The sequence below is a fragment of the Procambarus clarkii genome, chromosome 90 (genome assembly GCF_040958095.1).
Source record: "Procambarus clarkii isolate CNS0578487 chromosome 90, FALCON_Pclarkii_2.0, whole genome shotgun sequence".
Lineage (NCBI taxonomy): Eukaryota > Metazoa > Arthropoda > Malacostraca > Decapoda > Cambaridae > Procambarus > Procambarus clarkii.
In genome coordinates this window covers 19,280,536-19,304,129 of record NC_091239.1, presented here as the reverse complement: position 1 = coordinate 19,304,129, position 23,594 = coordinate 19,280,536, and the positions used below count along the sequence as shown (strand labels likewise).

At 42.2% G+C, this 23,594-nt stretch overlaps 1 protein-coding gene across 1 annotated transcript in view; it reads left to right on the top strand.

Annotated features, from left to right (window-relative positions):
• The window catches only part of LOC123746511 (zinc finger protein 271-like), a 100,855-nt gene extending 85,149 nt beyond the window's left edge, over positions 1–15,706 (top strand). The window contains exon 3 of the mRNA XM_069318426.1: positions 12,446–15,706. Within this exon, the coding sequence (XP_069174527.1) occupies positions 14,359–15,498 (1,140 nt within the window). The 5' untranslated portion in view covers positions 12,446–14,358 and the 3' untranslated portion in view covers positions 15,499–15,706. The remainder of the gene's footprint in view (positions 1–12,445) is intronic.
• The last annotated feature ends 7,888 nt before the right edge of the window (positions 15,707–23,594 follow it).

The following is a 23,594-nucleotide window of genomic DNA, read 5'->3' as shown; positions in this document are numbered from 1 at the left end:
TTTTGGCATAATTTTCACACCTACAGTATCCACTCAATTTAACGGCCTCTTTTATACCGATCTGCCGGCAATAACGACCGGTTTGGGAGATCGGTATCTGGACCCTCATATACCAGTCTGGCGGTCGATATTACCAAAGGTCGGTATTGAGTTTGTTTTGGCATCGGAGGCCCCTCACGTGGCAACAGCTCACCGACCTCCAAGGCCTTGCGGGAGGGATGGGAGGCAGTGATTGATGGAGGGAGGCATTGAGGGGGAGAGGCAGGGAGAGTGTTGGGGGTGGTGGTGAGGGTGGTAGGGAGAGTATTGGTGGTGAGGGTGGTAGGGAGAGTATTGGTGGTGGTAGTAAGGGAGGGAGGGAGGGAGAGGAGTGGTGTTGAGGGAGGCAGGAAGTGGGGTGGTGTTGAGGGAGGTAGGGAGAGGGGTGGTGGTGTGTTGAGGGAGGCAGGGAGAGGGGTGGTGGTGTGTTGAGGGAGGCAGGGAGAGGGGTGGTGTTGAGGGAGGCAGGGAGAGGGGTGGTGTTGAGGGAGGTAGGGAGAGGGGTGGTGGTGTGTTGAGGGAGGCAGGAAGAGGGGTGGTGTTGAGGGAGGTAGGGAGAGGGGTGGTGTTGAGGGAGGTAGGGGGAGGGGGTGGTGTTGAGGGAGGTAGGGAGAGTGGTGGTGGTGAGGGAGAGGGGTGGTGGTAAGGAAGGCGGAGGGCAGAATTGCTGACCAAGGCGATGGTGCCAAACCTCTCACCCCATACTGTATTAAATATTGTAATCTTAGTTGTAAAATATTTATTTATGCCAAAATATGTTAATTTTCATATATAACTATACATTAATAATCAATAACATGTTTTATAGTTTCCTATTTGTTAATTAAACAAATATAGTTTTATTTATGAATTATGCACAGCTGGCATCTGCGAACAGGAGCTGACAGATGTCCGGGTAGCCAGGCCTCGACCCCATTATAGTAGCTCCCTTGACCCCGTTAGTAGCTCCTTCCTCCATCGCCTGCTGTTCTCATGTTATGAGGAACGCAGTGAGGGAGGGGATGGAAGATAATGAGGGAGGGGATGGAAGATAATGAGGGAGGGGAGGGAAGACATTGATGGAGGGGAGGGAAGGTGGTGTTTGGTTTATATGGTTCACTTGTTATGTGGTCCACTTGTTGTGTGGTCCACTTGTTATACAGTATAAAGTATATCCTACCTGAATGTCACTTGAAAAATTACCGACATCTTAACTTCGAAAATACTGAAGCTCCGGAAATAACGACCAGGGTACAGCCTTATATAGGCCGTTAAATTGATTGAATACTGTACTTCAATATTTTTTTTCTCCCTTCCTATTTATGCTACGATGCTGAAACTTTGACCAGATGAAACACTTTTCATATAGAACTTGTCAAAAAAGTTTGATTGAAATCGAACGAGTTTTCATTTATTGCATTTTTTGAACCAAACTCCCCCTTAAAGCTTGCGTAGTACTCCAATACATCATATGATGTGATGCGCAATTTATAGCAAGTTACACAACACATCATATGATGTGTTGTGCAGTTTAACCCATAAACTGCGCAACACGTCATATGACGTGTTGAGTAACTTACCGAAAAAGTGCGCATCACGTCATATGACGTGTTGGAGTACAACGCAAGATTTAAACGGCCCGTGGATACACGGGGTTCACCACACCTTCATCAGGGCTCCTGTAAACAGACGCCATTTTTTTTAAAAATCGTGGGCCAAACTCCCGGGTGTTAGGGGGCCTCACTCACTTAGCACTGCTGTTCAGCTTGTGACCACAGCATCGCCTAAAAATGCCATAATATACTTGTTCATGCTATTATGTAGCGATGATATTATTACAGAAGACCCCTGACTGTGATAAAACTGACTAGGGTTCTGATAATAGCAGGATTGTGGTGATATTTAGCGCTGTGCGCCATGGAGGAGTAATGCTGTGGGAGGGAGGGTGGTGGCGATGTCTTCTGACTGTGTGTGGCCATCTTTTATTGACTGCACTCACCATACCAGCTTAGTGGTTTGCTATGGTGAATACAAATGTAGATACTTATATACAACATGTGTATAGAGGGTATGAACAGCAAGAGGCGTAGGTTGGGAGCCGCCATGTTGGTGAGGGCGGTGGCGTCGTCTGCACGACACCACCGTGCAGACGACGGTGTTGTTTACTGGTTACCACGATGGTCTTTGGGCACCATACCAGTTTACTTGTACAAGTATGGTGAATGAAACAGGTAGCTATTTATATATAATGTGTGTATATAGTGTAATAACACCACAAAGAGTATTGTTGGAGGAGAAATATTAGTGCGTCTGGCCTTGAGGCTGGCAGCCATCAGCTGACTGTGTGAGGTCCTATGTCTTTGTGCCTTTACTCACCATACAAGCTTAGATGTACAGTTATGGTGAACAAAACATGTAAATACTTATATATAACGTCTGTATATAAAAACAAAAACAGTATGGTGGGTGGAGAATGGTGGCAAGTCAGGTGAGGTGGGGGAGGGAGGGAGTGGCAGCCAGTGGCGGGCTGCCACTGCCACTCAGCATACCAACTTAGTGGTTCGTTATGGTGAACACGAATGTAGATACATATATATAGCGTCTGTATATAGTGAATAAAAGCAAAAACAGTATTGTGGGAGGAGAATGTGGTGAGTCAGGTGACTTGAGGGAGGGCGTGAGTGGCTGGCCAGTACATGGCTTTCACTCCTCGTTACATTTTGACTCATATTAGCAACTTAGTGGCTTGTTATGGTGAACAAAACATGCAGATACTTATATTGATTGATGAACATAATTGAATCAACAATATGCACACCATATTTTTGAGTACAGCGATGATTCACTCATTTTATTATATAAATATATCAAACTACACACTATTGAATAATATTACAGCAAAAAAACTATGAAAAATCAATAGGAGACTTTGAAATAATTAGGTAATTATCTCTTTGTGGCAACTCCGGCCTGACAGCTGGCGATCAACAGACCACCTGGGACGCACGCTGAGTCAGCGCCTGTTTTTTGCCAGACTTCCCCGCCCTATTGCGGGCAATATATGCCACTTAGGATTTTTTTATTATTCTTCCCATGATCAGTAAACACAAATTAACAGGTTAGGAAGAAAAAAGATTTTTTTTTTTTTTTTAAATTACATGCACCTGTGGGGAACAAAGGATATTATACCCCTAGCATGTTAACCCTTAAAGTGCGCATCACTTCATATGAAGTGTAAATCGTTTTACCAGTCAACTGCGCTTCACTTCATATGAAGTGTGTGGGTACCGCGCACGATTTGAATGGCCCGCGGTGTAGCTGGGGGTCCCATACGTTGCACAGCGGCCATTTTGAAAAAAATTCCCGCTCATGATCCGAAGGCATGGGAGGCCTCAGTTTAGCGAGAGTCACCATGGCGAGCGCACGGTCAAACGCCTCACGGGCACGCACCACTCAGTCCCTCACCCCAGAGCAAATAGCCCACGAATTATTCTCTGAAGGTGAAGAAAGTGTGTTTGACGATTCAGACAACGATGAGGATTATACACAGTTGTCGGGTGATAGTAGCAACAGCAGTGAAAGTGAGAATGACCGCCATGCATTGGCGAGGCCTATACGCTCTCCCATGCCTCCTCGCCCATTTTCTACCCCAATTCTACCACGACCTCACAGTTCCTGTGGATATTTTCTGTTTGAGGGTGACGAGTCAGAGGGAGGTGACTCCTTTTCTGGGTTTAGTGACTCAGATCAAAGTTTTATTGAGCCTGTGGCTGGTACCAGTGGTGTAACTGGGCGAGAAATTGTCGCGTCAGCAGCATCTCGCCCGGCCAAGCGCCACCGCATGGCACCACATGAGGGACCAAGACCCTCGTGTTCACGTGCATCCACCTCACGTGCATCCACCTCAAGTGCATCCACCTCACGTGCACCCACCTCACGTGCACCCACCTCACGTGCACGTAGCCGCCGTGCTTCTCGCAGACGGTATTCAGCTCCTGGTCGCCGGTATGCATCGCTTCCTCGCCGTCTTTCCTCTGCATCTCGCAGGACGCCTGGTGTACTTGAGTGGAGTGATGGTGACGATTTTATTCCTAATATTCCTCACTTCGACGATAAAGATGTAGGGATTACAAACCTTTTCCCTAATCAAGGTGAGGACATGGCTGAGATGGAATATTTTACAGCATTCTATGCTGAACCACTCATGGAATACATTGTACACCAAACGAACCTGCATGCTGCTTACCTGATTGAGAGGGAAATCACAGAATTTTCACGACTGCAGCGTTGGAAAAATACCACAGTGGCGGAAATGTATGTGTTTTTGGCACTCTGTTTGTTGATGAAGCACTGTCACAAACATGCAATAAATGACTATTGGAGCAAGGACAAGACAATACCAACACCTTTATTCGGGAAATATATGTCACGAGACAGGTTTCAAATACTCCTCAGGTGTCTACATTTTGGAAGTGTTCAGGACCGAACACCTGATGATAGACTGTGGCGAGTGAGGCACTACATGAACAATGTTATTGGAAAATTCAGAGATTTTTACGTACCAGCACAGAAGCTGGTGGTTGATGAATCTCTCATACTTTTCAAGGGACGTGTTCCATTCAAACAGTACATTCCCTCAAAACGAAACTGATTTGGCCTGAAATTTTTTGTTCTTTGTGAGACAGGATACGTGTTACACATGATTCTGTACTCGGCTAGTGATGTAGACATTCCCGGTAACGACGAACATGGATTCTCGGGGAGTGTAGTGAAGACCATCATGGCTCCGTGGATGAACAAGGGACACATTTTATACACAGATAATTACTATACAAGTCCCTTGCTAGCTCGGTTCTTGCTAGAAAATAGAACCGGATTGGTTGGTACAGTAAAGCCACAACGAAGGGAAATGCCTGTGTTTGACAACGACATTGCAGTTGGTGAGTGTCAGAGAAGGAAAAGTGATAACATTCTGTCAGTTCGGTGGAAAGACAAAAGAGAGGTGAACTTGTTGACAACAATTCATGATGGAACAATGGTGAACAGTGGGAAAGTGAGCCATAAAACAAACGCACCACTATATAAGCCAGATTGTGTTTTAGACTATAATATCAACATGCGGTTGATTGATAAATCAGACATGATGATTGGCACTGCAGAGTGTGTGCGGAAGACATGTAGGTGGACGAAAAAAGTGTTCTTCCATCTTGTGGACATGAGCATGCTGAACTGTTTCAACATGTACCTTGTGAGAACTGGACGTAAGCCCACTTTCCGTGACTTTGTATTTGATGCTGCAATACAGTTATTAGGAAAGTTTGCAAAAGATGTCCCAGGTATTCAGCGGCCCATCATAAACCCACTGTTGCAGCATGCTGGTACTCCACGCCTCGCTCACACTGAAGGCTTCCTAGCACACAAACTTAAGTATTTGCCACCTGGTGTGAAGCGTGCAATAGCCCAACGTGATTGCTTGGTGTGTAAAACAACGACACGTAGAGACAAGAAACGGAAGCTTGTGCAAACATGGTGTGAAACGTGTGGTATCCCATTATGTGCTGTGGACTGCTTCAATGACTACCACAGTCTAGAAATCTTCAAATTGTGCTTCAAAGTGTGTATTGCGTGTGCGAGTGTGTAAATATGTAAACATATAAGCAGATAGCGTGTGCGTGTGTGTAAATATATACAAATATAAGCAGAACATACAATATAATAGACTGTAATGACATATTATATTGCCGTAATTGAAAACATTTGTGTGCGCCTGTGTATACTCAAATATGCAACAATTATTGATACAAAATATGTTCAAACAGTATTTGAAACACAATTAGTGAAATAAAATTAGATAAAATGCGCTTAGACATTGTAAATAAATAGCGCGAAAATATATTTGTGGCAACTCTGGCTGTTTGAGGACCGCGCGCAACACCTCCCAGGCGTGTACTGCATGAGCGAACATGCAGATTGTGACGTCATCACCGAGCTTCTCGGCTCTATTGCAACAAAAGTAAGTACAATAGAATTTTTTTTTTTTTTTCCCGTGATCAGTGAACAGAACTTAACAGATTAGCAAAAAAAAAAATTTTTTTTTTTTTTTTTCAAAATGACATGCGCCTGTGCGGATGGCAGGATATTAGACCCCGAGCATGTTAAGGGTTAAGGTACTAATTATTAGTAATAAAGTGTTGTAAATTTCCAACATAACTCCGGGGGGTGAAAACATGGGGTCGCAGTTCATTGGTTCAATGCTGATGTACCTGTCTCTACTCTGAAGTAGATTCCTTGGATTAGTTTGTTAGTAGGTACATAATGGAAGTCCCGTATCTGTGAAACAGATGTGACTCTAAGTCTTTAGAGGTACATATCTTAATTTAAATACTAAACATGAAATCTTCTAAGGTTAAGAAATTTCTAAATCTACAGTAAATTTGTCTCTCAAGGACTTGTACTGGTTAAGTAGCTTGTTCATTGAATCAGTCTGCAGACTCAAGAAATCTTCTTAACATCAGGAGAAGGTTATCTGCAACTTGGGCAGAATCAAATAATTGTTTCAGTTTCAACCTGCATTGTTATGCAGGCATCCTGGATGGACTTGTGCTCAGGTTGACATGGCTGCTGTTTTCTGAAACTTGGGGTGAATTTACCTCTGAAGAATATTCATGTTCTGCTAGTTCTAGAGGTACTAGTTTTTCTAGAGTTTTTTGCGTGGTCGTGCCTCGACACTGAACCCTAACTCTTCTTAATATACATTGGTAATCAGGATGGACATCAACAATTTTGCCTATAGGCCAATCTGACCTGGATCCATCACTATCAACTATGACTAGATCACCTGGTTTTAGGTGAACTTTGTTATATGAGCTTGTAGCTCAATAATGATACTCTCTCATAGCAGTTAGATATTCATGGGTCCACACTTCATTCCACTTGCCTATCACTCTCGAGAGATGTTTGTAACTTTCCACTGAGTCACTTCTTCCAACACATGAGGGGTCTTTTGGATCCTCATCCTCTAGAGATATCAGAGGGCTCAGAAGACTACCATGAATCAGATGAGAGGGACTCAGGGGTTTTCTTCGGGAGAAATCATCTGAAAGATAGGTTAATGATCTGTTGTTGACTCATACTTCTATATATGTGACAAGGGTTTGCAACTTGGTAAGGCTAATCTTCTGTCTGTGTAAAGCGTTTCTTAAGCATTTCTTCACAGTACCTACCATGCGCTCGTAAAATCCTCCTTGCTGCGGTGCTCGTTGAGGTATAAATTTCCAGTGGCACTGTCTTTGCTTTAAGACTGCACATATCTCTGGATGATTCCATATTTTTCTCAAGCAAGCTTCTCCTGCCACAAAATTAGATCCATTATCAGAGATCATCAGTTTGGGACAAGATCGACGTGCTGCAAACATATGAAAGGCTTGTTGGAACACTTCTGCACTCATGTCAGAAGTTACTTCTAAGTGCAACCTTGTGTGGTTGCACACGTGAAGAGGCATATATAGGCTTTCACCGGAATTTTATTTGGAGTGCCTGTTAAAATAAGGGCTCCTGTATAATCTACACCTGTGGTCTCAAAAAGATGAAGGTGGACAACTCGCTCTTTAGGAAATGGTGTAGGTCCTGGGAAAGGACACACTCGAGCATCATACCTCCTGCAGATCACATAAGATTTAATAAAGGGATTTGACAGTTTGGCGACCTTGGGGAAGCCAAAATTTCTGTCGTAAATCAGTTTGAGTGTCTAGCACTCCTCCGTGCAATGTATTATGTTCATGGCGATGTAGAACTATAAGTTTAGTTATGATGTGGTGACAAAGCAAAAGCATAGGATTCTTTGCTTTTAAGTCAGTTTCCGCATGAATCAGACGTCCTCCACACCATAAGATGATGATGTTGTCAGAATCAAACCAAATGCACAGGGACTTGGTTAATTTGTCTGGAAGATGTTCATAATTTCTTCCATAAGTCTCCATTTGAGCTTGTTTGACCCAGTATTTGAGGGGACTAGGAAAGTGATATTTAATTCCTAGCTTATTAAAGAATTCAAATACAACTTGAGTAACTCCTAGTAATTTACCTAAGCTAGAATAATGGTTAGGATCAATCACTAAAGGTCGAGGTGGTTCTGGATCCACAGTGGGTACAGTGATATTGGTCACTATGACTAGTGGCTTCTGTTTGGGCCACTGACCTACTGACCAACCATTGGGGTCCTGTAAACCACATCTCGGCTTTCACTAGTTGTTTTAAGGTTAATCCTCTTGATAAGTAGTCAGCTGAATTGTCCTTGGTGTGGACATATCTCAATTTATAATCAGCTGCTAGTTCTCGTATTTCCCTAACTCTATTACTGATGTAGGGAGTTTTTTTTTTTTTTTTTACCCATTGTAAGAATGCCTCATTGTCTGACCACACTACTATGTCACCAAAGTGAATATTACCGAGTGTCTTTATCAGATACTGAGCCAGTCTTACACCTACTAATAAAGCAGTTAACTCCATTTGGGGTAATGACCTTTTCTTACTTGGGGCCAGTTTAGCCTTAGAAGTAAGTAAAAAGGATTGCTTAGTGTTTACTAAATAGGCTACTGCGCCATATGCTTTGCCTGAGGCATCGCAAAACACATGCAAAGTTGTTGGTAAATTGGGTCCTAAAGCATTAAGAGGAAATTTCAGAATACTAAGCTTGTTGAAATCCGTAGTTAGTTGCTGCCATTTATCTTGCAGATTGTTAGGTAATGCATCATCCCAACCTATATTAGTCTGCCAGCACTCCTGCATGAGGAGCTTACCCTTAATTAAAATCGGACTAAGTAAGCCTAAGGGATCAAATGGTTTACTGACATACGAGAGTAATTTTCTCATGGTTAAGGGAGAATTATTAGTTTCCACAGACTTAATGTTTAATTTGTCAGTGGAAGTATTCCATTCCATGCCTAGAACTTTCAATTTATGTGGTACTTGATACTCTGGGAAATCATCCTCGATTACAGTGGTACCTCGGTTTAAGAATGCTCCTCTTTATGATCTTTTCGGGTTACGAGCTCGATTTCTTCGCAAAATTTGAATCGGGTTACGAACTTTACCTTGGGATACAAGTTTGTTGATTTTGTTGATACGCGTATGGCCAACCAAGCGTGTGATGGCACGGCAATCGCGCCTCAGTTTCCCAGTGCCTCCTGCCTAGTTACTATCCCGCCTGAATTCATTGCAAGGATTTACAGTTTCTTTTCGGATTTTTGGATATTTGAACATCAAAGTTGTTATTATATAGCTCGCCATGGATCTCAAGAAAGCCAGTGGTAAGGTTCAAGGCAAGAAAACACTTGTGAGAATGACCATAGAGGAAAAACAAGAGATCATTTGTAAACATGAAAATGGTACACGTGTTATTGAACTAGCTAGGCAGTATAATAAATCTTCAGGGAAAGAGGAGGCAGTAGAGGATGTCCCTTCCTCATTAACCCTTAAATTGCGCATTGCATCATATGATGCTTTGGAATACTACGCAAGATTTAAACGGCCCGCGGATACACGGGCCACACCTTCATCAGGGCTCTTGTAAACAGACACCATTTAAAAAAATAATTGTGGGCCAAATTCCCGGGTGTTAGGGGCCTCAATATTGAGTGAGCAACCAATTCTGATGCACGCAGCATTAGCTTACAGCACTGCTGTTCAAATTGTGACCACAGCATCGCCTAAAAATGCCATAATATACTTGTTCATGCTATTATGTACCGATGATATTATTACAGAAGACCCCTGACTGTGATAAAACTGACTAGGGTTCTGATAATAGCAGGATTGTGGTGATATTTAGCACTGTGCTCCATGGAGGGAGGAGTAATGCTGTGGGAGGGAGGGTGGTGGCGTTGTCTTCTGACTGTGTGTGGCCACCTTTTATTGACTGCACTCACCATACCAGCTTAGTGGTTCGCTATGGTGAACACAAATGTAGATACTTGTATATAACGTGTGTATAGAGGGTATAAACAGCAAGAGGAGTAGGTTGGGAGCCACCATTTTGGTGAGTGCGGTGGCATCGTCTGCACGATTTATCATGTTGTTTCCTAGTGACCACGATGGTCTGTGGGCACAATACCAGTTAACTTGTACAAGTATGGTGAATAAAACAGGTAGATATTTATATATAATGTGTGTATATAGCGTAATAACACCACAAACAGTATTGTTGGAGGAGAAATATTAGTGCGCCTGGCCTTGAGGTCGGTAGCCATCAACTGACTGTGTGAGTAGCTACGTCTTTGTGCCTTTACTCAACATACAAGCTTAGATGTACATTTATGGTGAACAAAGCATGTAAATACTTATATATAACGTCTGTATATAAAAGCAAAAACAGTATGGTGGGTGGAGAATGGTGGCAAGTCAGGTGAGGTGAGGGAGGGAGGGAGTGGCAGCCAGTGGCGGGCTGCCACTGCCTGCCACTCAGCATACCAACTTAGTGGTTCGTTATGGTGAACACGAATGTAGATACTTTTATATAACGCCTGTATATAGTGAATAAAAGCAAAAACAGTATGGTGGGAGGAGAATGTGGGCGAGTAAGGTGTTGAGGGAGGGAGTGGCTGGCTGGTACACAGTGGTCACTCCTCACTACTTTTTGACTCATAATAGTAACATAGTGGTTCGGTATAGTGAACAAAACATGCAGATACTTATATATAACCTGTGTATATAGTGTAATAACCGACAAAGTAGTTGTTCACTGCTTGATGAACATAATTGAATCAACAATATGCACATCATATTGTGAGTACAGCGATGATTCACACTCATTTTATTATATAAATATATCACACTACACACTATTGAATAATATTACAGCAAAAAACTACGAAAAATCAATAGAAGACATTGAAATAATGAGGTAATTATCTCTTTGTGGCAACTCCAGCCTGACAGCTCGCGAGCAACAGACCGCCTGGGACGCACGCTGAGTCAGCGCCTGTTTTTTGCCAGACTTCCCCGCCCTATAGCGGGCAATATATGCCATTTAGGATTTTTTAATTATTTTTCCCATGATCAGTGAACACAAATTAACAGGTTAGGAAGAAAAAAGATTTTTTTTGTTTGGTATGCCCCTGTGGGTGTCAAATGGTATATAGCCATGCGCCATTTAAGGGTTAATTAAGAAAATGTGTGCAGTAAGGGATGAACTGCAAAGTTTTGCTGAGAAGAATCACCCAGATAAAACTTTAGCAGGCCGTTGCATTGAACTTATTAATGACAATGTGATGTCTCACTACAGACAAGTGTTACAAAGAAGGGAAAAACAATCTTCAAGAATAAATGAAAAAATCATGCAGTGAGCCAGAAGCAGGTCATAGTGGTATGCAGGCAAAACGTGCCAGAGTGTGTACCCCAGAGAAGTCATCACTGCCTGATGCTATAATGAAAGGGGACTCCCCTTCTAAATAGTAACACTTCTCCTCCCCACCCCCCCACCCCCTTTCCTCACCGTCTTCCATATGCCAACAGGAGTCATCAGTAAAGGTAAGTAATAACTTGTACATACTTTTGTAGTGAAGATTTGGATGAATTAGGTATAAAATTTACTTTGAAGAGAATTTTTTGGGAAGTTAGGAAAGGATTAATTCATTTCCCATTATTTCTTGTGGGGAAATTCGCTTCGGTTTATGAATTTTCGGGTTATGAACCGTCTCCAGGAACGGATTGAATTCGCAAACCGAGGTGCTCCTGTATTTGATTCAGGTGTTGATTATTAGAGGCCCACGACTGTAAAGGCATATTGGCTCCCAGTAACTCGTGGTTAGCCTCATTATAAATTTCCACGAATTTGGTTTCATCATAAGTAGTTCCTTGGAAGTTATCGACATATAGGTTGTTACTAATTTCTGTCTTGTATGGACTAATAGATTTCTTCAAATGAGTATCCAAGGTCACTTGGAGTAAAAATGAAGATGATGTAGCTCCAAATAGGACTGACGTGAATCTATATGTGATGATTTCACTATTAGGATCGCTAGGATCCTTTATCCAGAGAAATTTTGTAAAATCACAGTCTTCCTCTTGCAAACCTACTCTCAAAAAGGCAACTGCAATGAGCCATTCAAGTCAGCTGTGGGAGATTCTTGAGAGACCACTCCCTCACATACGATGTGCGCCGTGCAAGCAGATAAACCAAAAATTTTATAAATACAATTTGTGCTGTTAAAGGGTTAATGTCCACTTAAGTGAATTATTTACTCACATGGTTTTTCAGGAACAATATCTATAGTGCCTATTTTCAGGAATACCCAAATTTGTCTAGTGTTTATATGCTACCTTAAAATTTGTGTGTGTATTTTAGGATTCTTGTTTTAGATATATCAGTTATATATTGTATAGTTGACATCAAGCACTGATGATTTCTCTCTCTCTTTTTCTTTTCCAGCTCATGCTATCACCAGAAGAATTACACTTGCTGATGATTTCTGGGCTTAGCGCCCCTGCTGCTCGGTCCTCGATCAGGCCTCCTTTTTGTTACACACCCCCAGGAAGCAGCCCATAGCAGCTGTCTAACTCCCAGGTACCTGTTTACTGCTAGGTAACAGGGTCATCAGGGTGAAAGAAACATTTTGCCCATTTGTCTCCGCCTCCACGGGAGATCGAATCCAGAACCTCGGGACTACCAATCCGAAGCACTGTCCACTCAGCTGTGAAACTCATGTATCAGAAATAATTCATACATGGTAGTACCAGCAGTGTTATAAAGCACATCATAGTGTCGGAAATACTCCATATGCAGTGGCAACACTTTGTGTGTTGAGCACATTTCAGAATCCTGACTATTACAATCTCTTCCTCAACACCTTGTGGATGAATGTTTACTCCACTTTTTCAAATATTGTCCTGTGCAGCCTTATCACCCATTGTAATAAACATTATTTCATATGAAAAGTGTACATGTATTTACAACAGCTCATGCACTGTAGCACCATTGTAACAAGTGATAAATGTGCATGTATATACATTAAATTTGGTGTCTTCTTTATTTTAAGATTTCATATTTGTTAATATATTGTGTATGTGTTTTAAGTTTATATTATTATTTTGGGAGGAAACATTTGAAGGTTATGTAAATTAATTATTTTTACAGTGTAAATGTATTCTCAGTGCTTATATTATAAACATTAATATATAAAGTTCCATTGTAAAACATCAAATAAAATAAATACTTCATATAACAGGTAACTTGCAAGTGTTAAAGAGGACATTTTTAAAATGTACATATGTGCATATATATTTTTTGTATTTATTTACAAAAAAGTGTAGAGGATTACAAAAAAATACATATATAGCACGTATTTTTTTTGTACATGGTACATTGTATGTATACTTTACATAAATACCACAAACACATTTTCAAAAAAGACTAACCACTTAAGGCCTGGTTGTGCTTGACTTGTGCTGCAACTATATTTAATATTTACTATATTTTTCTTTTGAAAGAATTAAAAATTAAATGGTGGCATGTGTAAATTTTAGATAATCTTACCCTAATATTGGACTAGTGTGTTCACAAAGTTGTGCTCATGTCCTGAATTTGAGACTACAGCCACATGTGGCAGAGTATGTAGTTGTGTAGATACATTTACACTATTTATGAGCATTATTGTCTAGTATTGTATGTCTAACATTCTCTAATGTTACAAATCACAAAAATACTTGTCTAATATTAATCAGTGACTTAACTGGTTTATATATTTTTAAACGTTTATATGCTCTTGTATGTCTTAACATATCTATCTCTCAAGATAGTTAACAAGTAATCCATTTCCTATATATTGATGCCAAAGGAAATGTGATCTTTTCAAGTAGCTCTTTTGAGCTTCATTGCCTCTATTGACAACAGAGGTGTCATAACTTGCCATAACTTCATAACTTGCTGCTCTATGCTGGTCACCAAGTAATATTAGGTATACAGTATCACATTCCAAGTGTTCAGCAGCTTTAACAAAATTTGCCTTATTATTGTACAAAAACTTGTCAAAGTAGTCAGGCATAACACAAATAGAGGGTATTAAGCCTTTGCTCAAATATTAATAAAGCAAATAAAAACCTATTTAGGACAGAAATAATTATGACTAAGACTTTACTAATAAAATAAATGTCATTGATAACATGCTAAAATAACTTTACATTAAAACAAATAAGTAAATTATGCAGGAATTTATTTAAAAAAAATACCACATCAGTGTTGAAGTTTAAAACCACAATATCTGAAAACTCAAGTAGCCTGTGAGAATTTATAGCTGAATTAATTTTAATACCCTGGGAATGTTTTAATACACTTAAAAATTCAAAATGTTAAAAATGAGCACTCATTTAGAAAACAATCCAAATCAGTGTTCAATATGTCTGAAAGTCTTAAGACAAAAATCACATCTAATAAGGCACATGAAGATTCATACAGGAGAGAAACCATTTCAATGTTCAGTGTGTTTTAAAGATTTTATATGTAATTCAGATTTAACAAAGCACAAGAGAGTTCATACAGGAGAGAAACTATATCAATGTTCAGTGTGTCTAAAAGACTTATCATGCAAATCAGGACTAACAAAGCACATGAGAGTTCATACAGGAGAGAAACCATATCAATGTTCAGAGTGTCAAAAAGTTTTTGCACAAAAGTCACATCTAATGGAGCACATGAAGATTCATACAGGAGAGAAACCATTTCAATGTTCAGTGTGTTTTAAAGATTTTATATGTAATTCAGATTTAACAAAGCACAAGAGAGTTCATACAGGAGAGAAACCATATCAATGTTCAGAGTGTCAAAAAGATTTTTCACAAAAGTCACATCTAATGGAGCACATGAGGACTCATACAGGGGAGAAACCTTATCAATGTTCAGAGTGTCAAAAAGAGTTTTCTTGTAAATCGGTTCTAAACAAGCACTTAAGGCTTCATACAGGAATAAGACCTTATCAGTGTTCGGTGTGTCAAAAAGACTTTGCACAAAAATCCCATCTAATGGAGCACATGAGGATTCATACAGGGGAGAAACCATATCAATGTTCAGAGTGTCAAAAACTTTTTTATAGTAAATCAGATCGAACAAAGCATATGAGGATTCATACAGGAGAGAAACCATATCAGTGTTCTGTATGTCAAAGAGATTTTGCACGTAAAGCATTTCTAACGAGACACATGAAAGTTCATACAGGAGAAAAGCCATTTCACTGTTTAGAGTGTCTAAAAGACTTTGCAGAAAAATCACAAATAGTAGAGCACATGAGGGTTCATTCAGAAGATAAACCATTCGAATGTTCAGTGTGTCTAAAACATTTTTCATATCGATCAGCTTTAACAAAGCACACAAGGATTCACACAGGAGAGAAACCATATCACTGTTCAGAGTGTCCAAAAAAATTTTCCCGTAAATTGTCTCTAACAAGGCACATGAGGATTCATACAGGAGAAATTCCAGATCAGTGTTAAATGTGTAAAAAAAAAAAGACAAATCAAATCTAAAACTGTATCTAATAATGCACATAAGAAATCATACAGTACAACCTCCATTCAATGTACTATATGGGACCAACCCCAATGCGTTGGATGTGTTGCAAGAGGTGACCTTCAGGAGGCATTTGTGTCAGTGTGTTTTTTTTTCTTGAACACAATAAAAATGCATTATCATATTATATACCGTACCTATATATTATTACCCTACTAAAAAATACTGTTATATTTGTTATTTACCTTATTGTTGGAGTTATGTTCAGCTTGAAGTCTCAGAGTTGTGAATGCTGTACAGTAAATACGTACTGAAGTGTATTATGCCGTTAGCACTGTATTGATTAAGTAGTTCTGCTGTATGTTGAGTACTACAATACAGTTTATGAAAACTATTGTACACTAAAATTACTGCAACTTTAATTTTAACATTATTTACACACTTAAAACTCATGCTGAGTACGGCTGTGCTCGTGCTGGGGACGGCTGTTCTCGTGCTGGGTACGGCTGTTCTCGTGCTGGGTACGGCTGTTCTCATGGTGGATACGGCTGTTCTCGTGCTGGGTACAGCTGTTCTCGTGCTGGGTACGGCTGTGCTCATGCTGGTTGATTTTCTGCTGCTAGTTCCTGCAAAATATTGCTTCATTTTTGGCATTAATAAGGCACTATTAGTAAACCCCTGAGACATTTTGTTGTATATCAATACAGCTGTAGTAAAAAAATTGTAAATTCCACGATTGTTCTTCCACCTGTGGTTAAATATTGTATGTCAATCGCAGACAAAGCTAAGGGCACCGGGTGCATACTGTACGAACGCAGACTAGGTCTATACGTACACCCAACAGTAGGCTGGTGTTTAAGCCAGATCCAGTAACATAAATTTCTCTCAAATATTGGATTTTCATCAAATTATATATTTTTGGGTTATATATTTAGTTTAGCAACATTATTACGATAATAAGAGCTATAAAAATACTTTAGAACTGAGTTATTAATTTTATTATTTTGAAGCCGTAGGTCACTGAACTGTGGCGACGAAATCGAACAAAACAAGCATGGTGTTGTGTGCACATGGTTTAGACCTGTCCACTCGCGATGGACTTGAGCTGCCAATAACATGAATAATTTCTCAAATGGCAGATATCTATCATATTACAGTATATTTTTGGTTTTATTTAGTTTAGTTTAATTAGGATAATAAAGAGTTATTAAAACACCAGTTTTAGAAATGATTTATTAATGTGAAATGTTCAAAGTCATGGGTCACTGAACTATGATGACACAGACGAAAGTGAGTGAAACCTCACTGTAAAGTGAGGTTTACAGTACAGTATTCCCTTATCTGTCCACCCTCACTCATCTTGTTTCATCACAGAAAATGTATATAAGAAGATTTCAACACATTAGCTAGCTATTCACGATTCAGCCTTTAAATTAATTTACAAAGATGCGTGTGCCACAAATCAGTGAATGAAAATCGTTGAAACTCAGTCGTTCACTTGTGTGGACCACTCTGGTCCACACAAGTGAACAGATATCCTTTGGAGGATATCTGCAGTAGGCCCTAGAGCCAGAACAACAGTGGACTTCAAGAGGAAACTAAATAGTTTTCTTCAAGAAGTTCCAGACCAACTGGGCTATTGTGGATATGTGGGCCTGTGGGCTGCTCCAAGCAACAGGCTGTTGGACCAAGCTCTCACAAGTCAAGTCTAGCCTCAGGCCGAGCTTGGCGAGTAGAAGAACTCCCAGAACCTCATCAGGCATGTATCAAGGCGTTTTTACAAAATTCTATTTTCAACACCAAGAGAGGTCAGCTAGTTATGCCCCTTATGTGCAGAGGAAGGGGTGTTGAAAATTCTTGGTTCCCTATGTTCATAAAATTCTGTGTACCCATTGCATGCACATCTGCTTTTCAACAGGACTATTTGGCATTTCCTGCCTGCCTCCTGGCCTTGTAAGGAGTTACAGTATATCCTTGAGCAAATATTACATAGGTCCCTAATATTTTTCAAAGTCTATATTTACACTTAGTCAAATACACAAAATATCGTCATTTGTAAGTTCAGACAAATTTTTAGCAAAAATTACAGTGGCATCTCGACTTATAACTGACCGTACTTACAAGATGAGAAAATCCTTTCTATAAAATTTATTTTAAATTGATAAATGTTTGGTATTTCTTGATATCGTAATTCATAAGGAAGATTTTTCTCTTAAATACAGTGTATATAAAAGCCTGCCATCAATTTCTCGCATGTACACTACTTTTCTGGGCACATGATAAAAAAATAATTTTTTTCTTGTACGTGTCTTAAGAGTTCTTCATTTTGAGTTCAGTTTTTAGATGGTTGAAAATATTAATTCTGTTGGAATTGCTACCTATTTAGTTATTTGGAAGTTTGCTGTAGTTTTGTGCAACATATCATAACAGAATCATTACTTGAAAAATCTGCCTTAAAAATGTGTTGTTCCCATAATTTCCTGGGTTTTAAAATGTTATAATGGCTTTGAATTTAATTCATATTTGGCCTTGGCCAAATAATTCTTATATGGCTTTGAATTTAATTCATATTTACTGTTTAATTATATGAGAACACCATTGGAAAATTATTAGTTAGAAACAGTTTTTGTAATGACAATTATCATTTATAAAATAGTCCTGTGAAGATTGATACATACTATAAGGGCAAAAAAAAATTACTTTATCATGAATGATCTGTAAGATATAGCCAGATGTCTAATGCTGTACTAATTCATTTGTTTGAAAATTTTTGCCTAATTGATTTGAGGGTTCTTCAGTCACAAATTGTAAAAGCATTTTTAATATTATTATAGAATTTCCTTTAATGCAAGTTACCAAGCATGTAAAATGGATGCCCTGTACTAATAATGGTTTATACACTAAGGCCCACCTTAACATATGGGCACACTGACCAAATACTCAGGGGCTTCAAGCTGCCATATTGTTCATGAGAAATCATTTGGGAGATTGGACAATTACTCGACCACACTGGAATGGTGTGGAATTCAAATAATTGTTCAAATTACAGTGGCATCTCGACTTAAAACTGACCGTACTTACAAATTTTTCGAGTTACGACATAAATTTCGTCAGAAAATGCGACTCTGCTTACGACCTTTACCTCGATTTACGACTTTGTTCATACAAGTAAGGGTCGACCGAGCGCATGGTTCCTAGTGGCACAGGCGACCACGCTTCAGTTTACCAGTGTCACCTGCCTAGTAACGATCACACTTGAATATTATATTTAAGAGGACAACAGGATGGATGGATGGTGAGGAGACTGGATGAATGGTGAGGGGGAATGGATGGATGGATGGTGGGGGGACTGGATGGATGGATGGTGGAGGGACTGGATGGATGGATGATGGGGGAAACTGGATGGATGGCAGGCGAGTGGGAAAGGAAAAGAAAATCTTTTAGAAACTCCAGCCCTAGAATCATGTCAGGTGGTCTGGAGACAGTGGGTGAGCAGATGAGTGGTAAGAGTGGGTGGTAAACTCTAGGCAAGAGTTTCTAAAAGATTTTCTTTACCATTCCAATCCTGTTCCACTCGCCTGCCATCCATCCAGTAGCACAAAGTATGAAATAATCTGAGGGCGCTAAATATCACCAAGAATGCCAATACGAGAACAGAAACGCATAAGATGAACGATATCAAAAGTATCCAATTCACCAAGAATTCTATCCAGGGATAAGTGACCACGAGGGACGGTCGGAAAGCAAGACACACGCACGTCCTGGAAGTCGGGACATTCAACAGGATATGCACAACTGCAAGAGGGACAACACAATTTGGACAAAAAGGAGCAGGGCGGCGCTCCATTAAGTGACCGTGAGTTAAGCAAGTATGGTCAATCTGCAACATTGCTAGAGCTGTTTCCCACCGCTGGCTACGGTGGCAAGAGGAAGGCCACGGGGACACACTACATTTGAGAGTATGCAGCTTGTTACCAACTACAGAAGACCAACAACCCTGCCAATGGGCAAGGATGGATGAATGAATAACTGGATAGAAGTCGGAATAAGGAATACCTTTATGGGAGATGGGACAAGAACGGATTCCTTCCCTAACGGCAGCATCCACACGCTTATTTAAACCATATATGTCAGTCTAAGGGTTGATCAATGCACTCCCACACAGGAAGAAGGGATACTCCTATAATTCATGTACTTATTTATTAACCCCTTAACGCCCCCCATATACACTCACACCAATAACAATAATAATAATAACTTTACCACACTACCTTACGTTAAAAAGCCTTGGTCCACTTTGGCAGGATACAAGGTTTACACTAAGAACAAGCTAGGGTAAAGTACTACTGGATAAGCACTGAAGCTGGATGCAGCTTAGGGTAGAGACACCACGTGGTACCCTAATACAAAACACAACACTTAGGGGTACCCAAAACACTGGCAAATACTACCCCCAGGTCTCACCAATCGTTACTACCAGAGTAGGCACACTTAAAACCCCATACAGTACTTAACTTAATGGTACAGGAACTTAAGGTAAGGGAAATAAGTAAGAGGAGAAGGGAGGAGAGTAGGGGTGCAGCCACAGAGTAGGTCTCGTCCCCACGAACGCCAGCCAGAAAAGAACGCTCCTAGCGACCAGCTAGGCCTCCCGCATGTCGTGGTGCCGGAAGGAGCCTAATTGATCGTGCAGCTAAGCACATTAAAGATCTTCCCCTATGCAACGTATTGTTACTTTACAAATGATTAGAAAGTATTAGTCAACATAGTTGGTGCCTATGTTATTATTTAATAATCAACCCCAAGCTCAGTCTTTAAATGCTCTTTGAGAAACAAGAATAGTCTTACGTCTGGCTGGGAAGATACAAACAACTGCGCATAGGGTTGCGTTCAGCTATACTATAGGAAAGTTTAATAACTCAATTTTGACCTCTGGTTTCCACTAAAGAACCCAGGGTCGTAACAGAAGCCAACAGGGCTCTCCCACAAAATAGGTCTGAAGTATAGGGTCGTCTTAACAGCATTGTAGTCCTTGGGCACAGTGCGTGGAGGACCCTACCCATATGATGGGCTCCACCTTTCCACTAAAATGCAGGATTACTATCTCTTTATATTACATTCAAAATTCTTTATATTACAAATATACAGTGGGCCTCGACTTACGAATTTAATCCATTCCGAGAGACGGATCGTAAGTTGAAAATTACTAACTCTAAACGAATTTTTCCATAAGAAATAATGTAAATTGAATTAATCCATTATACACATCCAAAAATATTAACTTAAAAATACATTTTATAAAGAATACTAATCATATTTTTCATACACAACACAATCAGGTATAAATATAAACCATAAATAAAATAAGTGAACATTTAACTGCTCTTTACTTTTACTGAGGACTCTTGTTGGGTCATGAAAGATGGTGAGGAGGGAGGGAGGTGTGGTGTTGGTGTATGGGGAGAGTGAAGAGGGGGGGGGGGGAGGGAGGTAGGGAGGGAGGAGTAGTGTTGGTGTATGGGGAGGGTGAGGAGGGAGGTGGTGTGTCTGTTCACACAGGCCAACCAAGACCAGTTGCACATAACCAAAGGCAGTCAAGCATTCACTGTTGTGGTAGCAACCAGTCAGACATTTACGGTCCGTCAAGCATCGACAGTCAATCAGGCATTCACAGTCAATCAAGCATTCACAGCCATTCACAGTCAATCAGGGTTTCATAGTTGCAACCAGTCAGTTAGCAAACAATGGCCACTGCCTTTTGACGAAAGGCGGTGGAGCTTCTGATGGGGAAGGAAGAGACAATTACGCATCGCGTTCCGCAAGACGCGGTACGGCCAGCCTGGGTGGCATAAAAAGCGCGCGAAGTCAGGTCTCGCTCTCACTCCCTCTCCCGTCCCGGTCCACGATTCACGAAGCGGCTCCACGCTCAGCACCACGCCTCATCGACACGTGGACCAGTACCCTTACCACTTCTCCGTTCTGCGTTACTGTGTACATGAGATTTCTCAAGCAAATGGACTCCATCCCCGCTACTATGGTCCCAGATCTGATCTTCTCTGATCCTTTGGGGTCTTCCACATCCCAGGCCGGTACCGCAGGGGCCCCCTGCCCTACCCAGCAAACCCTAAGGTAAGAGAGTTTCCTGTACAAGTTAGTCAGGACTACCCCCAGTGCTGGCGTGTGTTTGCGCTGTCCCTCGCGGCCCGTTCGTGCCGCTTAGCTAGTTCCCTAGGGCCTGCCGCCTGCTTGCCTCCCTGGGGTTGCAGGCGCGCCTCCAGGTCGGGACTGGTGCGCTGGTTATCTGCGGCGACTTCATCTGGCCAGGTTTCGGTGGTCCTGTGCCCTGGGGCCCGGCCCTATTGCATGCTCGGTGGACCATTCGTCCCAGGTGTGCCCTCCCCGGTTTGCTGTGCCCGTAGGCTTGCCTAGGGGCCATGTTTCGCCCGCGCCTGGCCGTGCGTGCATGGCCACGCTCCTTCTGTGGTCTGGCATCGCCCTCTGTGGCGACGCCACGCGGCGGTTTCCGGGGTTCTGAGCCCTGGGGCCCAAGCCCGGTAGGCGGCGCCCACGTGGCTTGGAGCTCAGTGAAGCACTCGCCCAGGGATACCCTTCATTTCCTTCCACGTCTCAGGCGTTTTTTCCCTGGAACCTGGTTTGTTGCGCCTTCTAGGCTTGGCCCTAGGGGCCAGGGTTCGTGATGCGCTTGGCCGTGCGTGACCGGCCAGGCTCTCTGCGAGCGTCCTGGCGTCTCCCTGGTGGCGACGCCTCCTGGCCGGGTTTTTTAGTTGTCTTTGTCCCTAGGGCCCGACCCTAGGGGCCCATGCCAAGGTCGGCATCACCCACGTGGCATGGCGCTCCGAGGAGCGCTTGCCTTGGGCGGTGTTCGCTTCCTTCCTGTCCTTCTCCCTTCTCGCCCTCGGGCAGGAGACGCCCTTGTGGCGGCGGTGCCCCGGTGGGTAGGCCCAACACTTTCTTGTTAATGGCTGCCTTGCGTCAGCCAGTGCCGTCCGGCATGTTCTTCTTCAGACGTTTGTCTGGACGGTGATGCCCTGCTTGTTCGTCCAAGTTGTTTGTCCGTCCGGTGTTGCTCGTTTTGTCCGTAACTAGGCGTTTTGGCTGGCTGGCGTAGACCAGCCTGTTCGTACCTAGACGTTTGTCTGGCTGGTGTAGCACAGCCTGTTTGTCCTGTAGTTTGTCTGGCTGGTGTAACCCAGCCTGTTCGTCCTAGACGTTTGTCTGGCTGGTGTAGCCCAGCCTGTTCGTACCTGACGTTCGTCTGGCTGGTGTAGCCCAGCCTGTTCGTCCTAGACGTTTGTCTGGCTGGTGTAGCCCAGCCTGTTTGTCCTGACGTTTGTCTGGCTGGTGTTGCCCAGCCTGTTCGTCCCTAGACGTTGTCTGGCTGGTGCACAGCCTGTTCGTACCTAGATGTTTGTCTGGCTGGTGTAGCCCAGCCTGTTCGTCCCTCGACGTTTGGCCGTTTGGTGTAGCCCAGATTGTTCGTCCCAGTTGTTGTCTGGCCGGTGTAGGCCAGCTTGTTCGCCCCAGACGTTTGTCTGGCTGGTGTAGCCCAGCTCGTTCGTCCCAGACGTTTGTCTGGCTGGTGTAGCCCAGCTCGTTCGTCCCAGATGTTTGTCTGGCTGGTGTAGCCCAGCTCGTTCGTCCCAGACATTTGTCTGGCTGGTGTAGCCCAGCTCGTTCGCCCCAGACGTTTGTCTGGCTGGTGTAGCCCAGTCGTTCGTCCCAGACCTTTGTCTGGCTGGTTTAGCCTAGCTTGTTCGTCCCAGTCGTTTGTCTGGCTGTTGAAACCAGTTTGTTCGTCCCAGTTGTTTGTCTGGCTGGCGTAACCCAGCTTGTTCGCCCCAGTCGTTTGTCTGGCTGTTGAAGCCCAGCGTGTTCGTCCCAGTTGTTTGCCTGGTCGGTGTAGCTCAGTTTGTTTGTCCCAGACGTTTGTCTGGCTGATGTAGCCTCGCTTGTTGGCCCCAGTCGTTTGTCTGGCTGGTGTAGCCCAGCTTGTTCGTCTCAGCTGTTTGTCTGGCTGGCCCAGCCCTGCTTGTTCGTCACAGACGTTTTGTCTGGCCGG